Raw genomic sequence first — 19,757 nt, forward strand, 5'->3', positions numbered from 1 at the left:
ATGGGTCATAGGGTATTAGAAGCCACCAACATAATGAGCAATTAAAAGAAACATAGAGACAAAAATCACTCTCTAATATTGGTGTGGATAGACTTTTAGTCAGATAGAGATGTTCTTCACATATTTTATCGCCATGACCTCCCTTAAGTATCTTTGCTCTGACTCAGGCCCTGACCCTGCCTTTAAAAGAACCACCCTTTACCTCAATATCAGCCAGTCAAATATTTCATGTGAAAAAATTAAACTGATTCATGAAATGGGATCTATTACCTAACTGTTTCATTAAGTAGCTTAATCTGAAAATTCTTCAGCTTGTTTATCTGTGTAATGAGATCAGTGGGCTTACACAATCTAAGCTTCCTTCTAGTTACTTAAAAAAGGAAAACAAACAAAACAAGAGAATTCTATGGTTATGTCTTTATTGTCTATTAAGTTTTGAATTGGGAAATGTTAAGTGCCTGTCATAGTCTCAGGTGCTAAAAATGAACTGAGTAATCTTTATTTCTTTATACTGCTCGTAACGTTAAAATATAAACCTTCAGTTGGAGACAAAAAGAAAAGAAAATTAGACATCCTTTTTAAAAAACTCAAGAATTTATAACTACTAAATTTGAAATTTATATTTCATGATTAATACATATATATTTCCAAATATATACATAAAACTTATAAATCTTAAAACTATAAATGGAGTGCTATATAATGTGTAGTGTCTGGTTTTTTGGTTTTTATAATGTCAAAAATAAATTCCCTAAAATGAATCATTAAAAAAGTTGAGAATATAAATTATCATACTATGAAGAGTTCCTTTCCAGAGAAAATGTAATGTAAACAAACTAATAAAAATGAGAACATCCTAAATATCGAAGTGTACATTACAAGTAATTTAAGTGTAATAAGCAACAATTATATATTCTAACCAAATACCAACCATATTTCTACAGTAGTACAATTCACATTATAATTTCTATCAGTGGAAAAGAACTTTGCAAAGATGTGAAGAAAGAGTTAATAGATATATTCTAAAATCTATTAGCGTTTTCACTGAACTCTTTATACCTATAAGGAGGATACTGTAGTGCATGAATCTACCCAGATTGCCTTTCCCCTGGCAGCAGTCCTGAAACATCTAGTGGCTTCTTAAGTTTACTTTGCACCTGACGAGCACTGGACCTAAGGAAACAGCTGTAGGAGTCAGGCCCCATCCATAGGAGCACCAGTGGCATTCTAGGAAGTCAGGCCTCTCGGCCGGCTGGTCAACACCCTCCAGTGCAGTGTCCCTGTGCCCAAGGTGATAATCCACAGCCCGTGGAACAAAGGGTTTTATAGGGTTCCTCTGAACTCCCAAGAGAAACTGTGGGCAGTAATGCGATTTTCCAAAACATCCCCATCCATCCAAATTCAGAGTTCACTTGCTTTGGAAATGTATTTACTAAGGTAACTGAACTACTGCATGTGGCTCTGTGACAACTGCAAGGACATCACAAACTGGGGAAAAAACAGTTGAAGGGACAGAGGTTAGGCAAAGTGACAGACTCACTGAAATGATTTCTAGAGAGAAGGGGGAACAACAGTAAGTTGTTTTTGTTTTGTTTTTTTTAATAAAGGGTATGTCTGTATTATTTTACATTTTTATTTATTTATTTATTTATTTTTGGCTGTGTTGGGTCTTCGTTTCTGTGTGAGGGCTTTCTCTAGTTGTGGCAAGCGGGGGCCACTCTTCATCGCAGTGCGCAGGCCTCTCACTGTCGCGGCCTCTCTCGTTGCGGAGCACAGGCTCCAGACGCTCAGGCTCAGTAGTTGTGGCTCACGGGCCTAGTTGCTCCGCGGCGTGTGGGATCCTCCCAGACCAGGGCTCGAACCCGTGTCCCCTGCATTGGCAGGCAGATTCTCAACCACTGTGCCACCAGGGAAGCCCAACAGTAAGTTTTGACTGGTTTCCTTCTAAGTTAGGGTCTGTATCAAGAGGAGAGATGTCCAGCATAATAGTATTTTACCACTTGACTCCTAATTTCAAGAAATGAGCTGCTGATAATCCTTATCAATTCATTATCACAAAGAGAGACATTTGTAAATAACCAGTTTTAATATCCAGCATCACTGAAGGTGTTATATCTGTGGTTGGTGATATGCCTTTATCTGCATAAATGTCCTCTCTTCCTAGAAATATGATAAATACAATGAATACATACCTTCCAGAAGTTCAATTTGCTGATGAATCAATAGTTGATCTATCTATTATAATAAAAAAAAATTAAGCTGTAACCATGTATCATATGCTATTAAGCCAAACAAATTAACATGAGTGTTCTTATATTTTAAAAGAATGTATATAATCAATTATCAACATTTATCAATATTATCGATATTTAATAATTGTTTATATTACTTCTAGATATAAAATTAAAGTTAATATATTTTTAACTGAAAAAAAAAAATATTGAACGTGTTCACTATTAATGTGGGCAAATTCAGGTCAAACAAAATGGACTTACACTGGAATCCCTATAAAAATTAGAAAAAAATGTACCTTCCAGAAGGGCCTAAGACATATTAAGACCTTTTCAGCCATTTAAAGAGCTTTTTTCTACAAATCTAAACATTTTCTTTTTCTTCCTTTTGATATCATTTGTAGTAGGTGATAACTTCCCTGAACATTTTGTAAGGGCCTAATTTAAAAAAAAAAAAAATCTGCTTAGGGTATTTCTTAGAGAATTTAGGAACTACCAGAATTCTTCTTTTTTTTCTTAACATCTTTATTGGAGTATAATTGCTTTACAATGTTGTGTTAGTTTCTGCTATATAACAAACTGAAGCAGCCATATGTATACATATATCCCCATATCCCCTCCCTCTTGTGTCTCCCTCTCACCCTCCCTATCCCACCCCTCTAGGTGGTCACAAAGCACCAAGCTGATCTCCCTGTGCTATGCAGCTGCTTCCCACTAGCTAGCTATTTTACATTTGGTAGCATATATATGTCAATGCCACTCTCTCACTTCGTTCCAGCTTACCCTTCCCCCTCCCTGTGTCCTCAAGTCCATTCTCTACATCTGCGTCTTTATCCTGTCCTACCCCTAGGTTCGTCAGAACCATTTTTTTTTTTTTTTTTAGATTCCATATATATGTGTTAGCATACACTATTTGTTTTTCTCTTTCTGACTTACTTTGTATGACAGACTCTAGGTCCATCCACCTCACTACAAATAACTCAATTTCATTTCTTTTTATGGCTGAGTAATATTCCATTGTATATATGTGCCACATCTTCTTTATCCATTCATCTGTCGATGGACACTTAGGTTGCTTCCATGTCCTGGCTATTGTAAATACAGCTGCAATGAACATTGTGGTACATGACTCTTTTTGAATTATGGTTTTCTCAGGGTATATGCCCAGTAGTGGGATTGCTGGGTCGTATGGTAGTTCTATTTTTAGTTTTTTAAGGAACCTCCATACTGTTCTTCATAGTGGCTGTATCAATTTACATTCCCACCAACAGTGCAAAATTCTTATATTATAGGCTGCCCAAGTGCATTGTGGTAAATTAAATTAGTGCAGAGAGTGCAAGAGAGACAATTCATTTACTGAAAACTAATCTACCAGATTTCTAATGGCAGACAAATACTAAATCTCACATTGCTGAGATAAGCTATCATGTAGTTCGTTAAAATCCAGGAATTTATTTTTTCTTATTGGTAGCATTAATAAAATTGGGTCTTCCAAAGAACAAAAGGAACATAAAAATGTAATTTTCTTAATTATAATGAAAGGTAGGTCATATTATACACAAATCAATAACTCCTTTCTTGGTACCACTTATGGAAAATCAACACTAAATCGAGTTTGATGGTTCTTTCCAACTCCTAGGAAATTATTCAGTATTGGGATTAAAGGGCACAGGATCCAGAACTAAGGTTCCAGAAGTAAAAAGCCATTCCCGGTTCCTCTGCATTTTGATGTTAGGCGAATTACGTAACTTCTCTGGACCTCAGTTTCTTCTTTTGTAAAACGGTGATAATTATAGCACTTGTATATCACAGAATTTTTTAAAAAGAATTTAAATGAGTAAATACATGAATTATACTTAGGAACAAAGCCTGGAAGCTTAATAAAGGTTTGCTATTAGCTATCATTGCAGATTATATTCAAGATCATAGAAAATACAATTTCCTAAGACATTTTCATTTTGCTTTAAAAGTAAACCTGACCTAGAAGAATTAGAGTAATCTGTAAGCAAAACAGGTTGTTTTACCATTTCAGGCTTTTGTGAATTAGCCAATTGTTAATCTCACTAAGTAAACTGGAAGCACAGTTTTGTTTTTAATGAGTCTTTTATGCATTGAATTACCTGAGTCAAATATTCCAATCCGGGTGGACAGTTTAATGGAGGTGGTGGTGCTGGCATCCATGGTACCCCTGCAGGCACGCCTGGCTGACTAGTCACTGGTTGGTATGGGACAGGAAAGCCGACTGGGCCAGCACCTGAATAGCCAGCTGGCGGGACTGGATAACCAGCCTGGGTGCCAGGATAGCCGGTATATCCTGGAGGTCCTGAAATATGAACATGTGAAACTATTTGTAACTGCAGAGAAAAATGCAAACTTCAACTCTTTTAGGATCACCCCAGCTATCTACAAACTACAATTTCTACTTAGAAATCCTGTTTCTAAGAAGCTTAAGGTTTGTGTTTTTCTCTCTCAGTGATTTTTCAATGAAATACCTGTGGTTTCAGGTCCACTCCTATTTTGAGGGTTTTAGGCTGTGTTTGGAGTTGCCCCACAGCCTTACCCTTATCATTCAAAACTCAGGTGAAAATATGCTTGAAATCTAATAAAGTGAAAGAAAGTCAACGACGATCTAGAGTCAGGTACATAAAAATTCTGTAATGGCTTCCTGGAAAAGAGGGATGGCATTGAGTAGAAAGCCCAAAATAAAGGCTTTGAGTCAGCATTTCTAGGACCAAACCACCCTGTAAAAAATGATAATTCTAGAATTCCAACAAGTGACATTTCTTATCTGTATAGAACTGCTAGTGATTTTGTCCCCTCGTGGCATATTTGGCAAGGTCTGGAGACCCTTCTGGCTGTCATAATTGAAGGGAGGGGGATACTGGCATCTGGTGGGTAGAAGCCAGGAATGCTGCTAAATATCCTACAAGGACCAGAACAGTGCCCTGAAAAAAAAAAGAATTATCCATCCTGAAATATTGTAGTGCCTTTGTTGAGAAACCCTAGTATAGCGGTAAGCGTATGTCATTCCTTCCAGTACTGGCCAGATACTCCTCTGGGTTAACAATTTACCTGAAGTTTTAACCCATGGTGTATTCCATTCCTAAAACCCTCCACATGAAAAAAAAAAAAAAAAGTTAAGTTATGATACTAGGTTACAAATGTAAATTTCAGTTTGGCACCCTAAGCTCTCTGGAAAATACAGTTTGAGAACCAAGGAAGGTAAAACCTTATAGTACGCAAAATTGTCTCAAGTACTTATTAAGCACAGTAGAGGAAGAAATGAGTATATACTCTATTCCACATGAATTTGTGATTACAAACATGAAGCTTCATAACTTTACAACTTAAATGAATAGTCTGCGGAGTAGCTGTTCCATAGGAATGGAGGATGTAGTTGCAAAGAACTGTGTCCCACAACATTTTAACAGTTAAGGCTATGCAAAATTTAACACTTACAGCAGGAAAACTGTGAATACTTTTAAGTGGAATACTGATGACAAAATACATACACCAATAAAAAGTAAGACTCAGAAGACAGACTAAACCTCATAGCAATGTCTTTTAAATATAGTTTTATAATTTATTCTCTCTTAAATGAATAAATATTTACAGACGATCTATAATGTGATTGGGTCTAGAATCAGAGGATAGAATCAAAGGATACAGCTATCAACAAGGCAACCTGCTCTCAGGGAGCTTAGAGGAGAAAGAAAATAAATCTTAAAAAAAGATTTCAGATTGACCTGATGGAGAAAATACATGGGGAAGAGGGCAAGGTATCAACCAGTTACTTTAGATAGATAAAATTTATGGTTGACACCTAAAAGTTGAGAAGGGAAAAAGTGTGTGTGAAGATATGGTAAGAAATATTCCAGGAGGCAGGAATACCAAATACAAAATCTCTGACTTTAGGAATAAATCTGACATGTTTGAGAAAGAGAGGGACATTATAAGGGAGAGGAAGAACAGAAACAGCTGTCAGTAAAGAAACAGGATCAATTCATCTTGGGAGCCCCTTAATAAGGAGTTTGGATTTTATTCCAAGTGTGACTGATGGGCTCTAGGGATTTTAAACAGAAGACTGAGTTCCATGATCTGTGTGATATCTTGCAAAGTTTTTAGGAGTACCAAGCACTGGGATTTAAAATGGGAAATGCAAATGCAACCCCTGCCCTCATTGCCTAATGGGAGAGAGAATTTTATACTCACCCTTACTCTAGGGATCTACAACACCAGTGTCAGTAAGTGATTAACTAAAATCAGAGACAAGGGCTTTGAAGGGAGGGACCAGGGTTTTATGTGCCAAAGGAAGGTGTTTAGATGGGGAGAGACAGAGGGAGGGAGTTGGGACAGCCTCCCTGAGGACCACCCTCAGCTGAGATCTGAGGGATACAAAGGAGTTGAGTAGGCGGGCAGCAGGGAATGAATATTTCAGAAAGAAGCCCTGGGATAGTAACAAACACAGGGCATTTAAAAATCTGCAAAAAGGCCAGTCTACCTGAACAGGAGAGACAGTCTTAAGAGACAGACAAGGAGAAGGCAGGGGAGCCCCTTGGGTTTGGTGGACCAAACTAAGCATTTTGGTCTTTATCCTGAAAGCAAAAGGAAGCCAATGATGTACCCATTGGGTACTGTCTGTAATATTAACAGATAACTATTTTTAAACATCACTGACTACAGTGCAAAGATGAAACCATAGGCAAGCCAGTGAGGGGGAGGAGATGTGAATTAATTGGTTACATTATTAGCATTATTAAACCTTCACGAGATTCTTGGAGAGGATAATTATTTCCCAAATCAATGGATTAAGCATATAGAATTACCTGAAATTTAGGTAATATTTCATTTACCTAAAGTCCAATTGATTTAATATACTATTAATATAATAGTCAGCAAATATTTGTCATTTATTAATTGTAAAGCATTGTGCTAGTTGCTGTACACATACTCTCATTTAATCTCCAAAACGCTTGAATTAGAAAATATTATGCCCATTTTATAGATAAGAACTGAGGCTTGGAGGTACAGCAACTTGCTTAAAACCACAACACAACTATTAAGTACAGAAGCCAGAACTTGAAGCCTGATCCAGCCTCTCTATGCCGGTTTTCCCACTTGCATAATGGGGATAATTAATAGTATTTACCCCGTAATATTGTCTGAGAATTAAATGAGTTAATTCACATTAGGCACAATAAACTCTCAGTTTTAATCTATCACTATTGTTAGCTTCATTGTCATAAAAAACCTGTGCTATATTGGCCTTCGACTTGAGAAAGAAATTTGAGCTATTTTTCTCACAAACTCTCAAGTCCGATTATAACTTAATTATGTATCGCCTACTATTATTTAGCCATGGGTGGATTAAAATATCCTCCAAGTGCCTTGGGTGCATACTATAGACTTGCTAATAATTCTTCAAACACCAACCATTTAAAAATTGAGAGCAGCAGTTCTCAGCCCTGGCTGCACATTAGAATTACCTGCGAAATTAAAAAATTACCAATCCTGGGGTCCCACAACCAGAGCTTCTGTTTCAGTTTTCCTGGGATAGTGCCCTGGTACTAGTGTTTTCAGCAGTTTACAAGTAATACTTAAGTATAGGCCCCTTTGAGAACTATCATCTTAGAGCCTTGGGAGTCTTTCTACCTCACATTCGTTTAAATGCAAACATCTGGATGAGATCCAGGCTCCACTGAGAGGTTTCTGGCTAGACAACTAAACAAGCCGTTCACCTCCTAAACAGATTTGTTTGCTCAGAGTAGAATAAAAATGCGTACGCCCTCTGGCCAAACAAGACTCCTTTTGATCCGAAGTCCTCAGGATGGTCTCTCAAGATGTGGGTAGCCTGCCTACTTGCAAATGTAGGTGCACCATGAACTCTGCCATTTGTTAAAGTTCTGGTAATGTTTTTTATTTTATTTTATTTCTGGCTGCGTTGGGTCTTTATTGCTGCGCGCGGGCTTTTCTCTAGTTGCGGAAAGCGGGGGCTACTCTCCGTTGTGGTGTGCGGGCTTCTCACTGTGGTGGCTTCTCTTGTTGTGGAGCATGGGCTCTAGGCGCGCGGGCTTCAGTAGTTGTGGCGCACGGGCTCTAGAGTGCAGGCTCAGTAGGTGTGATGGGCTTAGTTGCTCCACGGCATGTGGGATCTTCCCGGACAAGGGCTCGAACCCGTGTCCCCTGAATTGGCAGGAGGATTCTTAACCACTGAGCCACCAGGGAAGCCCAAGTGATGGTAATGTTGATAACTGCATTTGTCTAAATGAAAATCTCTGAAGTCTTCTATGCGGTGGTTCAAAAGAAATAATATATTACTTGGTATGTAGCGATATGACTCAGTTACTTTTCTTAGAAAGGCAAGGCATGATTAAGCATGTATATAAAAGCAAAGCTTTCACATTTTTGTATGTTACAAAATAAAAATGAGAATTATCCCAGGTAGCTATGTTTCTATTGCTTGAAGCTTCCAGGCTTAAGCAGTCATCTCTTTTGCATGACAATCACTGAACATAATTAACCCCAGACAATAAATGACTCAAAAACACCCAGAGATAAATCTCCTAAATGTGACTGCATGACCATAATTTTCAGAATGAATGGAGAATCGATAAAATCTGTTACTTAATATGTGTATTTTGGGGTTTAATTTATGTGCAACCTTATATCTTATTTGCTAAATGTCAATTTATTACTGTTTTTATTAACACAACACTTTTACTATTCTGTATAAATAAAAAATATTTTAATGATATTTATGATAACATATAGTCAAAGAAAAAAAATCCAGAACTAGGCTGCAAATTTCATTATTGAACTTTTAGTAAAAGACACTACTAAAATACACACAGAGACAGACAGACACACACACACACACACACACACACACCCTTTGGAGAATATCAATAACTGATAAATTTTGTTTTTTTATTCTTTAAGCCAGTGTTTTACCTGGGAAAGCTGCCGGAGGATATTCAGGGGGATACCCACCTGGCAACTGTGTTCCTGGCTGAGGATCATTCATTTGCACATCTGCAATTCAAGGAGAGGTAAACATATATCTTCTTAAAAAAATACATATCAAAAAAAAATGCATTGTTCTTAGATAATTTCATTTATATGCTCCTGTGTTGTATTGAAACAAAGTGAATTCTTCACTTAACAAAAGCTATGCCTGTTATCAGAGTTAATCTACAGTAGAATCCTGTTGCAAACAAATTCCCTTCTGATAAAATAGGCAGCTAATTACTGGGGCTGAGTTTCTAGTTTTCAAATATGCCTGATGAGTGTTCTCTCCCATACACTGATTTTGTTGTTACTAGGAAAAATAGATTGTTTCAAAACTACATAGACTCTTTTTGAATTATGGTCTTCTCAGGGATAGGGAGGGTGGGAGGGAGGGAGACTCAAGAGGGAAGAGATATGGGGACATATGTATATGTATAACTGATTCAATTTGTTATAAAGCGGAAACTAACACACCATTGTAAAGCAATTATACTCCAATAAAGATGTTAAAAAAAAAAAACAAAAAACTACGTAGACTGTGAAGGAGATAAATGAACCTAGTTGGATGTGGGTTTGATAATGGAAGGATAACAGGTGATTTTAAAGATATCTATAATTGTTGCTATAAGAATTATGTTTTAAATATTTAAAATAATATATGCAATTCAGTATTTAAATATCCTTTTTATGCTTATTCTGGAACTACCCCATTAAGTTTGAACTATAGGAAATTCCCAGTATTTGACTGATTTTGAACTACAAAAATCATAACTGACTTAGTTACAATAAATAAACATATTAACTTTCGTTATCTGCTAATCAATGTAGTTTGAATAATCTTTAATATGTATGTACAAATGGTTCAGTTTCCTAGTTCTTCATATTCGTGTTTCTCTAATCATTCCTTTAGCAACCACCCTGGCCAGAAAATAAATATTTAGTACTAGCATCTCCTATGTCACCCCTCAGTTAGGCTCTCTGGCTACACTGGCTCTGCCTTCATGGAATTTATGGTCTAGTGGACACTACACTTACACCATATTCTCCTCTCTTCCCTATGGCTTATTAACTGTAAACTCAAAATAGTTTATTTTTGAATAATGGGGACATGGCAACAGTGTAGAAGAAAAAGTTGACCAAACTTTCAATCTGACACATTTCCTGTATGTATCATGGGTGTTGAAAGACAACTCAAGTCATATGATCTCAGCAGGAAGGCTGGGTTGTGCCCACCTCCACCCCCTTTCTTCTCCATTATTGGCTTCATAATAACTTCAGCAGAATGGAGTCCATGGACACTGCAAATTCAGGGAACAGAGAACCCTCTACTTGAGTCAGGGCTTTTCCCCATACAGACACCACAGCATACCCCGAATTGTCACACATCTCTGCAATATCACAAGTCATTCCATCCCAACCATCCCTTCAGGTGAGTAGCCGAGCTCCTAGTTCTCTAGCTCTCGAGGCTGTATATCCACAGCCCCCACTCCCAACCTGAGTTGGAAGCAACAGGATCAGACTCAACAGATCCCAAGGAAACACACTGCAAGTGTGACTTAAAGACCCATTCTTAAATAATATGTCACATTTTGGCACCTCTTAACAGGTACCACTGTTTAAACAATAGTAAATAAATACACACACATATCAAGGAGTTGACAGATTCAAGAAATTAGGAGCTCATAATCCCTGGGGTTTTGGTACCAGAGCAATGATCCTGGTTTCGGGAATTCCAGGGGAATTTATACAAAGAGAAAATAAATGCATGGTCAAGTGCTCACATAGATCAGAGAGCATATGACTTATGGATGGATTTCTGCATTTGTGAAATGCAACTTAGAATAACTTACAAAAATCATAGGACTTTCATATTGTCAACAAGTTATTGTTATTTCTCTCTATATATATATTTATATACATACATACATTCTATTTCTATTTATGCACACATATACATACAAACACATGCATTTGTATATAGGAAGCTGAAGAGTTAAAAGGTAATTGTCACCAGGACCCAATGATTTTTTTTAAGTGATCTGAAGCATCCTATTTTTGTAGCAAAGAAAATAGCTTAATACTATATAAATTTACATTTAAAAAGTAAAGTAAGTATTGTTAATAAAATTAAATTAGTATAGCAAGCATTAAGAAAAATCATGAAACTTCGTGAATGAAAGTCAAGGTTTCTGGTCCTAAAGAGTATCTAGTATATGTAACAAGGCTGGCATTGTGGTAGACATAAACATCTCTTTGGCTATCTAAACAAACATATAGAGAATAGAGATCCTTCAGAAAACAGGATTTTGTTTTCCCTATTTTTCCCATAGGATTTTTTTTTTCTCCTCAGAAACTTGGATTTTTTAAAAGACAAAGGCTTTTATTACATGTTTGGTTAATACTCATCTTATTTAGAATTTTCTTGAAAAAAAAAAGCCATAAAATAAAGATTTGTATTTATTTAAGCCTATTCACATGTGTGTTTTATGAGATATATATTGGGGATGTATCTGAGCATTTTATTACAATGTCCTGGCATATTAAAGTCATTGTTTGTTAAACAATATGATTGGAACAGTCTTTTTGTATATAAAATGCACATAGAAAAGGGAAACTTGATTCAGATGAAATGTAATATAAATTATACAACATATTTCCCAGTAAGCCTAAAATGTCTTAGGTTTATCTAAGGCTTTTTTATTTTTAAAGGAAAAATTAGTGGTCATGGATATTTGTGTACCTCTTCTCTACAGCCAAAACACTGGCCCACACTTAAGATTCTGGAACATAAACAACACAAAGCAAATTATATCCTTTCAGAAACTGAATAGAACATTATGACAAATAACACATTAACGAGAGATTTAACATTATAGGTGGAAAGTAAACACTTAGATTACTTACTTTGTTTGTCCATGATTTAAACAGTTCTGAAAAAGAAGACCTGATATAAATATATAATTCAAATATGACAGTTGAAACAAGATACTCTGAAACTATATACACATGAGATATTCCTCTATTCATCTAGTCTTCCAGAATCTGGTCATTTAAACCCTTCAGTCTTGACCGTATTCCCTGCTGCTATGTTTCTGAGTAGGATTTTACAAGTTGTAGGTCAGTCCAGGATGGTGAACAATTTCTAAAAATCTTGGGAAGAGAGGGTTCAATGAGGGAGAAAGACAGAAACACTGTGAGCCCAAGGCCCTGCAGTTAAAAACTGGAGCCTTCCAACCTACACAATCTACAGGGAGCATGCAATCCAGCATCCAGGTGCAGGGCTGGGCTGCAGCCGTGGTCCAGCAGGAGAAGGAAAAAGGTTAGCTATCAGGTCACACTGCTGTAGATATCTCTGGAAATTCCAGGTCCTGAGGACATGTTCTGCCCAGCTTCAACAACAAATTTGAGAAGGCCTGACCCCCTGTTTGTGTATCAATACATGATTTTAGCCTAAAAACATATACTCAGGGGTTATGGTAGCTGTAACACCACGATAATCCAACTGAAACTTTGTCTTGCTTATTTCTACAGAAGAATAATGATAAGAAACATTAGACTCAATACTTCTGCCTTCTACTGCCTTGATCCCATCCTAGTCTTTCCCACAATTATCCAGTCACTACTTTTCCTATCTCCCCACTTTAAATCCCAACCCCTATCTGCCTGTTAATTACAATTAACCCATTAGGCAAAAACTTGCTACTCAGTTGTTTTATCTGGGACCCACACACTAATATGAATTGGCTCTGCCCTTCCCAGGCCCTCTCCAGTTTTTGCTCCCCCTTTACTAGCTCCTTCTACTGTGTTATCCTAAATGGTAAATAAAAGTCAACTGATCCTTCCATATCCTTAACTAAAATCTGGTGTTCCCAAGAAGAAACCATATCCCTCTTCTCCTTTTCTAAGTTATCGATTTATCATTGCCTGTTATAAGCATAAAATTTAATAATATAGTAAAACTTTTAAGAATATTCCAATTACAGTCACCTCTTAATTATATATACTCAAGGAGTTCAGTAATGGGTTTTCTTGGCCCTGGAATAAATTTAAAAATATGTTTTTTTGTTACAGATTTGACTTCCTGGATTTTCTTAGTACAATACTACCCCCTGTTAGCATTAACTGGTCAGAAACCAAGTGCTATGGACCTCCTCAGGACAAAAGTACAAAAAGATTAAAATTTATGTTTTTCTGCAGTTATTCAAGAAGGTGAACAATAAGCTAATAAACACATGTAACAAAAGCATACCAAAAGTTTTCAAAGGCCATTATTGTGTTTTATGTTCTATCATATGAAGGACAACTAAGAAAGGAGACTAAATTCTTACATACAATAGGCCATGATTACTTTTGTCAACACGCAGTTCTGTGATCAGACTGTATATTAAAATTCATACCCAATCTCTTCAGTACCCTAACATACATAAAACATTTAAAAACTACTCCATTTCTGGAGTAGAAATGGGTAGTATCCCTTAGTTAACAAACTGGACTAAACAGCTCAAGTTTTTACTTAACTACTGTTTCTCATAGGATCACTTCATAATATGATTAGTTTTTCTAAAAAATGTTATATGGCCCTTCAACCAACTTAGCAATTTTAAGGGACTACTGTTTCAGTCATTCCTACCTTGCCTAAAATGTCAGAAGGGCACTCAGTTCAAGGAAAAATCCTAAATAATACCTGGAGGTCTAATTTTTAGAATTAAACAATTTATTTTCGTGAACAAATCACTGAATCGGCAAAAAAATTCCATAGTTTCTGGAGGGCAAGTCTATACATCTGAGATGGAAAAAAAATTTAGTTTTAATTTAAAATATATTTCTTCTTAGCATTTAGTTGTTTGAGCCTGGGAAATTCAGTGCCAGTCAGAAATTAAAAATGTGCTATGAAGAGAGGGAATTCATACACGGATGCTATGCATCACATTAGGAACAGGGGGAGGTTCTTAAGCATTGGAGCAATAAGTTCCCAAGTCCTTGCAGAATGAGTACCAACTACGAATATAAGAGTATTTACTTTTCATGAAGCCAGAGATAATTCTCTCCTTGCACAGAAATCGAAGGAAAGGAAGTGAAACAGACTCAAAACAGAGCTCATTTGTTCATATTTACTCTTTCCTTCCTACTTGGTCACGTTATTTTGAGTCTTAAACTATAGCTTTGTGAGGATGAGTACCTGTTGGCAAAACTACTGCAGAATATAATCTGGGTCCTTATTTTCCTGTAGGTTTTAGAATTTTCACAAGTTCCTAATATCTCAAGCATGAAAAAGGTTACGTCGTAAGCTCTGGTGCAAAATGTGAAGTGACAGTTGAACCTGTATGTGTGCCAGGTAGAATAACGCACTTGTGGACTAAAGACATCCCCCGTGTTCATCCCTGTCCGCTCTCCTTTGCTGTTTTAAGGATGTTTTGGTTTTCTCAAACTTAATGGCTCTATTACAAGACATAACATCACTCAGTTTTGGGAATGATCGGGCTGTGTGTCCTGGATGAATTAATTTATTAGTTAATTAATTTAATATGATAACTTTTAAATAATGTCTTCCACTACTCCTAGTAAGAAACAAATCACAGAAAGACTTGCAAGAAAATCATATTTATCCTGTACTAAAAGAAAAAGATCTCTAATGAAGTCATATTATACATTGTACCACTGGAATCATAATTACTTCAGGACAAATACAGAATTCCAAATTATAATCTGATTACTACACACTTATCCTAACTTGTTAAAAGAGAGCTTTTGAGGAAATTAAGGCATCATATACTATATACATGTAAGCATATATCTGTTAAATATATTCTATCAGACACCATTAAGACCTATTCTATTGGTGCTATGGGATACTAGATAATCATAAACCTCTACCACCCGGGAGAAGGAGAAATAGTGCACGTGATATCCAGTTATGGCTCCACAATTCATATTACAGGAAACCCTTTGACCCGTCTCTTGGGGTCCTGAAATTTCTATCTTATTTCGTCAAAAAGATTAAAGTATAACCTGCAACCCAAAGGGGAAACATCCCTAATTCTGAAAGATCCTGAAACTACTAAGCCTATGAACTAGGCATAAACTAGATTTGGATTACTTATCCAATTTTACTTCTTAATTGCCAAAAACCAAGCCAGTTAACATTTTTCTCAGAGTCCCAAGATGGAGATACGTGTCCTTAATTATTTTAACAAAACATTACTGCTCTAAACACAATCCCAGAATTCTATATCCCTAACTTCCTATGAATAAATGAAAATGAGATATTAGACTAGGGGGAGGGGAGGAATTAGAGCTAGCTGAGAACCCAACCCTTGCTGAGGTTAAGTCACAAATCAAGCAATTTCCATGTTGTTCAGCTTACGTTTGTATGTAAATTTTATGCATTTAGAAAGGTTAACACCTAAGGTCAAAAGCACTTCATCTGTTGAACTGTGGTTTTGGTAAAGACAAGCAGAGCAAAAACAGATGGGTTCACACAAACAGGTGGCCAAGATGTTGGTGAGGATTTGAGTATACCAGTACACGTATGTCCAAGACAGGGGACGGAAGTGGGGTGGCTGAGGCCATCATCAGTGCAACGAACCTGATAAGAGAGACTCTGCCTATAAAATACCACTTCTGTATTTTAGATTCAAGAAATCAAAACGAATATGCTCAGAACCACATTGGGATAGCATTTCATAGTAAACCTTGAAGAACAACGTAGACATTTCATCAACTGGGACCAACTGAGAGAGAGGTGGTCAAGTGTTGTACAAAACTAGCAACTAAACCAAAGAGACCAAAGACACATAAACTAATCTTTATGTCAGCTATCCTAGTTTGGTTGCTTTATTACTCCTGAAAAGCCTTTCCTGACAACTCAGAGCTCCCTCACAAATTTGTGTTGTTTCCTTCCCTCCTTAAAAATGAGGAAACTAAGGCCAGAGAGGTTAATGGTTACTTAATGTTATACAGCTCACTAACTAGCTCATATGAATGATTCACGATTCATTTCCTTTGCAGTCATGTCCTTGATTCACTGGGGAAAAAAAAAAAAAGACATTATCCCAAATCACCAATTTTCAGTGAAATTTGTTAAGAGACTATCTTTATGGTGTCTTTCTTATGTAAGGCAGAGAGCAAGAGTTTCAAATTTACTCCTGGCTATTTGTTTTTTACTAGGCCAGGCAAGAGTTTTTTGTAAGTACTTAGTATTTTCAAAATTTGAAAAATGTAAAGCACAATAGTTAGCACTGCTTAACTACAATGCTTTGGTTTTTTAAAATTTAGCACTATTAAAGAAAATGCAATAGAGTATACACACTCATGTACACATCTATAAATGCACATATACATATATAAGTATGTCTGTAAATTGTGACTCACTATAAAGTTTGTGCCTCTTTCCAAGGAATATTGCTTGAAGGCATAGAGCATGTAAGGCACTATAACAATCACTAGAACAGAATGGCAGACAATTAACAATATATTATTACAAATACTAGTGCTATGAATAAAAATAATGGTTCTATAAAAAGAGTTATGGAGGCACTAATTGAGATAGTGTAGTGGGGTTGTCAGAAAGATCTGAGAGCCAAAGGCAGTCTAAAATCAACCATGCTACAGAGGTGTGTATTTGGACGGGGTGAGGCATTAGAGGCAGGGGGAACTGCATAGGTAGCAGTCCTGAGGCTGGAGGGAGGGAGCTTGGCTCATTCAAGGGAATAAAGATCTGTGGGTCACAGAGCACAGAAGGAGAGAGAGATCACTGGACCAGAGGATAGAGAGGTGAACAGGGAACAGTTCTTACAGGTTTCCTGTCTAAGCTCTCAAAGGCCAGAGCATGGCCTGTCAGGACAAGACACTTAATTGGTGCTTGCTGATTCAATAGTTGTGTACAGTATTATTTCACTCCCTTCAGTCAGAAAGGACAGTTACCTTACAGACGTGAAGGCTGGCTAATCTGTGACTCAGGTGCTTCGTGTGACACTTCTATCCAACTGCAGAAACCCACTCATTTCCCTTTTCATTTATTTTTCATTTCCTTGTGTTTGTTCAGTGTTCAAAGCCCTACAATTGTCATACTCGCCAGGGTGGTATTAAGAGAAAGTTCCGTTGTTAAGAAAGCTCCAGGAAGAACAAGGGGACCCTGAATCTCCTGATACTTCACACTAAGCAAGTGACACTTGCACTAACCATGTATCTCAAATTGCTCAACTAGGAGAAACACTGACTGCCTGTTCCTGGAACTGGGAAGTGGCCATTCCAGGACTTGCTGGAATAGCTGTCTAAATAAAACCACATGGGACCCAGACGGTGAGCTTGGAGGAGCAGGGACTTGCTCAAATATTTAAAGTAATAAATCTAACGTTTACTGAGTACACTCTGCAGTGCCAGACAAAGTTATATGTCACACTCTAACTCTTGTAACTTTTGATCGTTACCCAGTTTCAGAGATGAGCCAAGGAGGGCACGTGTAGGAAGAAACTGCCTGGGAGTCCACAGATATTAAGTAGTAGAGGCAGGTTCAAGTCAGGCAGGTGGACTCCTGAGCTAATGGCTTTTAGCCTCTATGTGATAAACCACCTGTCTTCCCAAATCTTCTGGTGTCCCAGGGTGCCTAGCATAGTTTTGGCTCCAGCCACACTCCTCACTAATACTGACTGTTCAACGACAGCTAGCAGGGTCTATTAATCGTCCCTCTGAATACCCCTAAATGCTCGCAGATACCGCTGAGCCCAGGTTCTGGCCATGATCCAGCGCAGCTCCGCGCTATTAAGAGATGGACTAAGCGCATTCGAACCTACAAGGCGGTTTCAGGCAGAAAACACCTTGGCCTTGGAAAGGTCCTGGGATGGGCCGGGATAGGACTAGGTCAGCCGGGCCCCCTGCTGAGTCCCCGGTCGGCTTCTGCGGTCGCTTCCTGAGGCCGCTGGGGCCCAAGCCCCCCCAACCCCCCTGCCCCCAACCTCCAACCTCAGCGCAAACGCAACCCGCCGGCCCTCGCGCCCCTCGCTCCCAAGTAGTCCCCAGTGCCCCCCGCCCGGCCTGGGAACCCGCGCCAGCCCCGCGCCCGGCGTCCGCGGGAGGAGGCCGAGCACGCCGCCCACCCACCTGTGGCCGCAGCAGCTCCGGCGCTGCCTGCGGTGAGACAAGCTCGGGGAACCCGGGCGCGGGGCCGATGCTCGGCTTCCGACCCTTGGCGGTCGAGAGTCCTCCTTACACAGCCTTCCCTGAAGGTACCAGGAAAGAGGCCTCCGAGAGACCTCGGTGACGAAACCCGTCGCTTCTGGTTTCGTTTCCTAGATCCTGAGTTACAAAGGGGCTTCCCGCCCTCGTCCCCGGGCTGGCGCTTCCGCGTCGCTGCCGGAGGCTTGAGACCTGGAGGCGGGACCGCCGCCCCGCTGCGGCGCGGAGAGACTGTCAGCTCCCTTTCTGACCCCTGGAGAGGCTCCAAAAACGTTGGTTCTGAGGTTCAGGGCCTCGAGGAACTGGGAGATCGAAACCAGCTGGAACTTGGTCATTAGCAGGGGAGTGGCCGCCTCCGGGGTGGACTCTGGCTGCTCCTCTAGCAGGGGAACCTCCTTTACCTGGGCCTTGACCGACTTCGGTCCCTTAGATTCCCGTTGCTTTCAAGCCAGGAAGCAGGGGGCGGTACAGAGTACAAATGAGGGCGAGTCAAACTTGTTTTTCTTTATGGTGTCTTTTCTGTTTCTCTCTCGCGCTCTCTCTGTCTCTCTCTTTCCACTAAACGATGTTAACTCCTTTGAAGAGTGCAATCAACCAGATGTGTTTAGAATGTTTACTGTTTGCAGCGCCCCTACTGGCAAACTGGCGCAGTAAGAAAATATTTGTGGAACTGAAGGATTCATTGTTGTTTTTCTAGTAAAATTTTTATTTACCAAAGTAACACATGATCTTCCAAACAAAGCTGGATATGGAGAAAAGAAGTGATATGTACCTTGCCGTTTAGCTTTCTGACTGCTGATATCTGCTCCAGAAGGAATAGGAAAACTGTAGAGATCCAGTACCTTCAATTTTCAATGTTTTTTTCCAACTTCTCCTCCTCCATGAATATTGTTTTTGAATCTCTAGACGTTTCTGTTATCTTTTAAACAGAAGAAAGCTCCTACACCTTGCTTACGGTGGTATATACCATTGCCACATTCTCTCCATGGCGATAGTGAATGAGGGTTGGTGAATAGACCTGTGAATATAGACTTTCAAGCATTTCTCATTTTGATCTTTAATTTTCAACTTTATTCTCCCTTTTATTTGAAGTCACTAAGTCCTCAGTCTCTCTGGGATTCTGTGGTAGTAAGTTGGATCTCTTTATTCTTACATTCGTCTACACACACGTTATAACTTCCTGTTATAAAATAGTTATCACATCTGCCTCTTTCCATTTTCTCAAACATGTTAAGATTTTATTCCCCTCTGTACATTAACATTTTCTTGTTCTTCTTGTGCTTTTTATATCTTTGGTTTTTTGTTCGTTTTGTTTTAACTGTATTTGCTTTCATTTTATTATGA

General features: G+C 38.4%; 1 protein-coding gene across 4 annotated transcripts in view; it reads right to left on the reverse strand.

Moving 5' to 3' along the window:
• LOC309660509 (phospholipid scramblase 2) overlaps positions 1 to 18,695 on the reverse strand; it is a 32,008-nt gene extending 13,313 nt beyond the window's left edge. The window contains exons 1-5 of one of the 4 annotated variants that reach the window (XM_082461301.1): positions 18,339 to 18,475; positions 12,144 to 12,169; positions 9,222 to 9,263; positions 4,352 to 4,554; positions 2,193 to 2,235 (exon numbers count right to left, since the gene is read on the reverse strand). In XM_082461301.1, the coding sequence (XP_082317427.1) occupies positions 2,193 to 2,235; positions 4,352 to 4,554; positions 9,222 to 9,263; positions 12,144 to 12,156 (301 nt within the window). In that variant the 5' untranslated portion in view covers positions 12,157 to 12,169; positions 18,339 to 18,475. Of the gene's footprint in view, positions 1 to 2,192; positions 2,236 to 4,351; positions 4,555 to 9,182; positions 9,264 to 12,143; positions 12,170 to 18,338 lie in introns of all 4 variants that reach the window. The other 3 variants (XM_082461300.1, XM_082461303.1, XM_082461302.1) reach the window with 3 other exon arrangements.
• Positions 18,696 to 19,757: the final 1,062 nt, after the last annotated feature.

Source organism: Balaenoptera physalus (assembly GCF_965194825.1).
Source record: "Balaenoptera physalus genome assembly, chromosome: 4".
Lineage (NCBI taxonomy): Eukaryota > Metazoa > Chordata > Mammalia > Artiodactyla > Balaenopteridae > Balaenoptera > Balaenoptera physalus.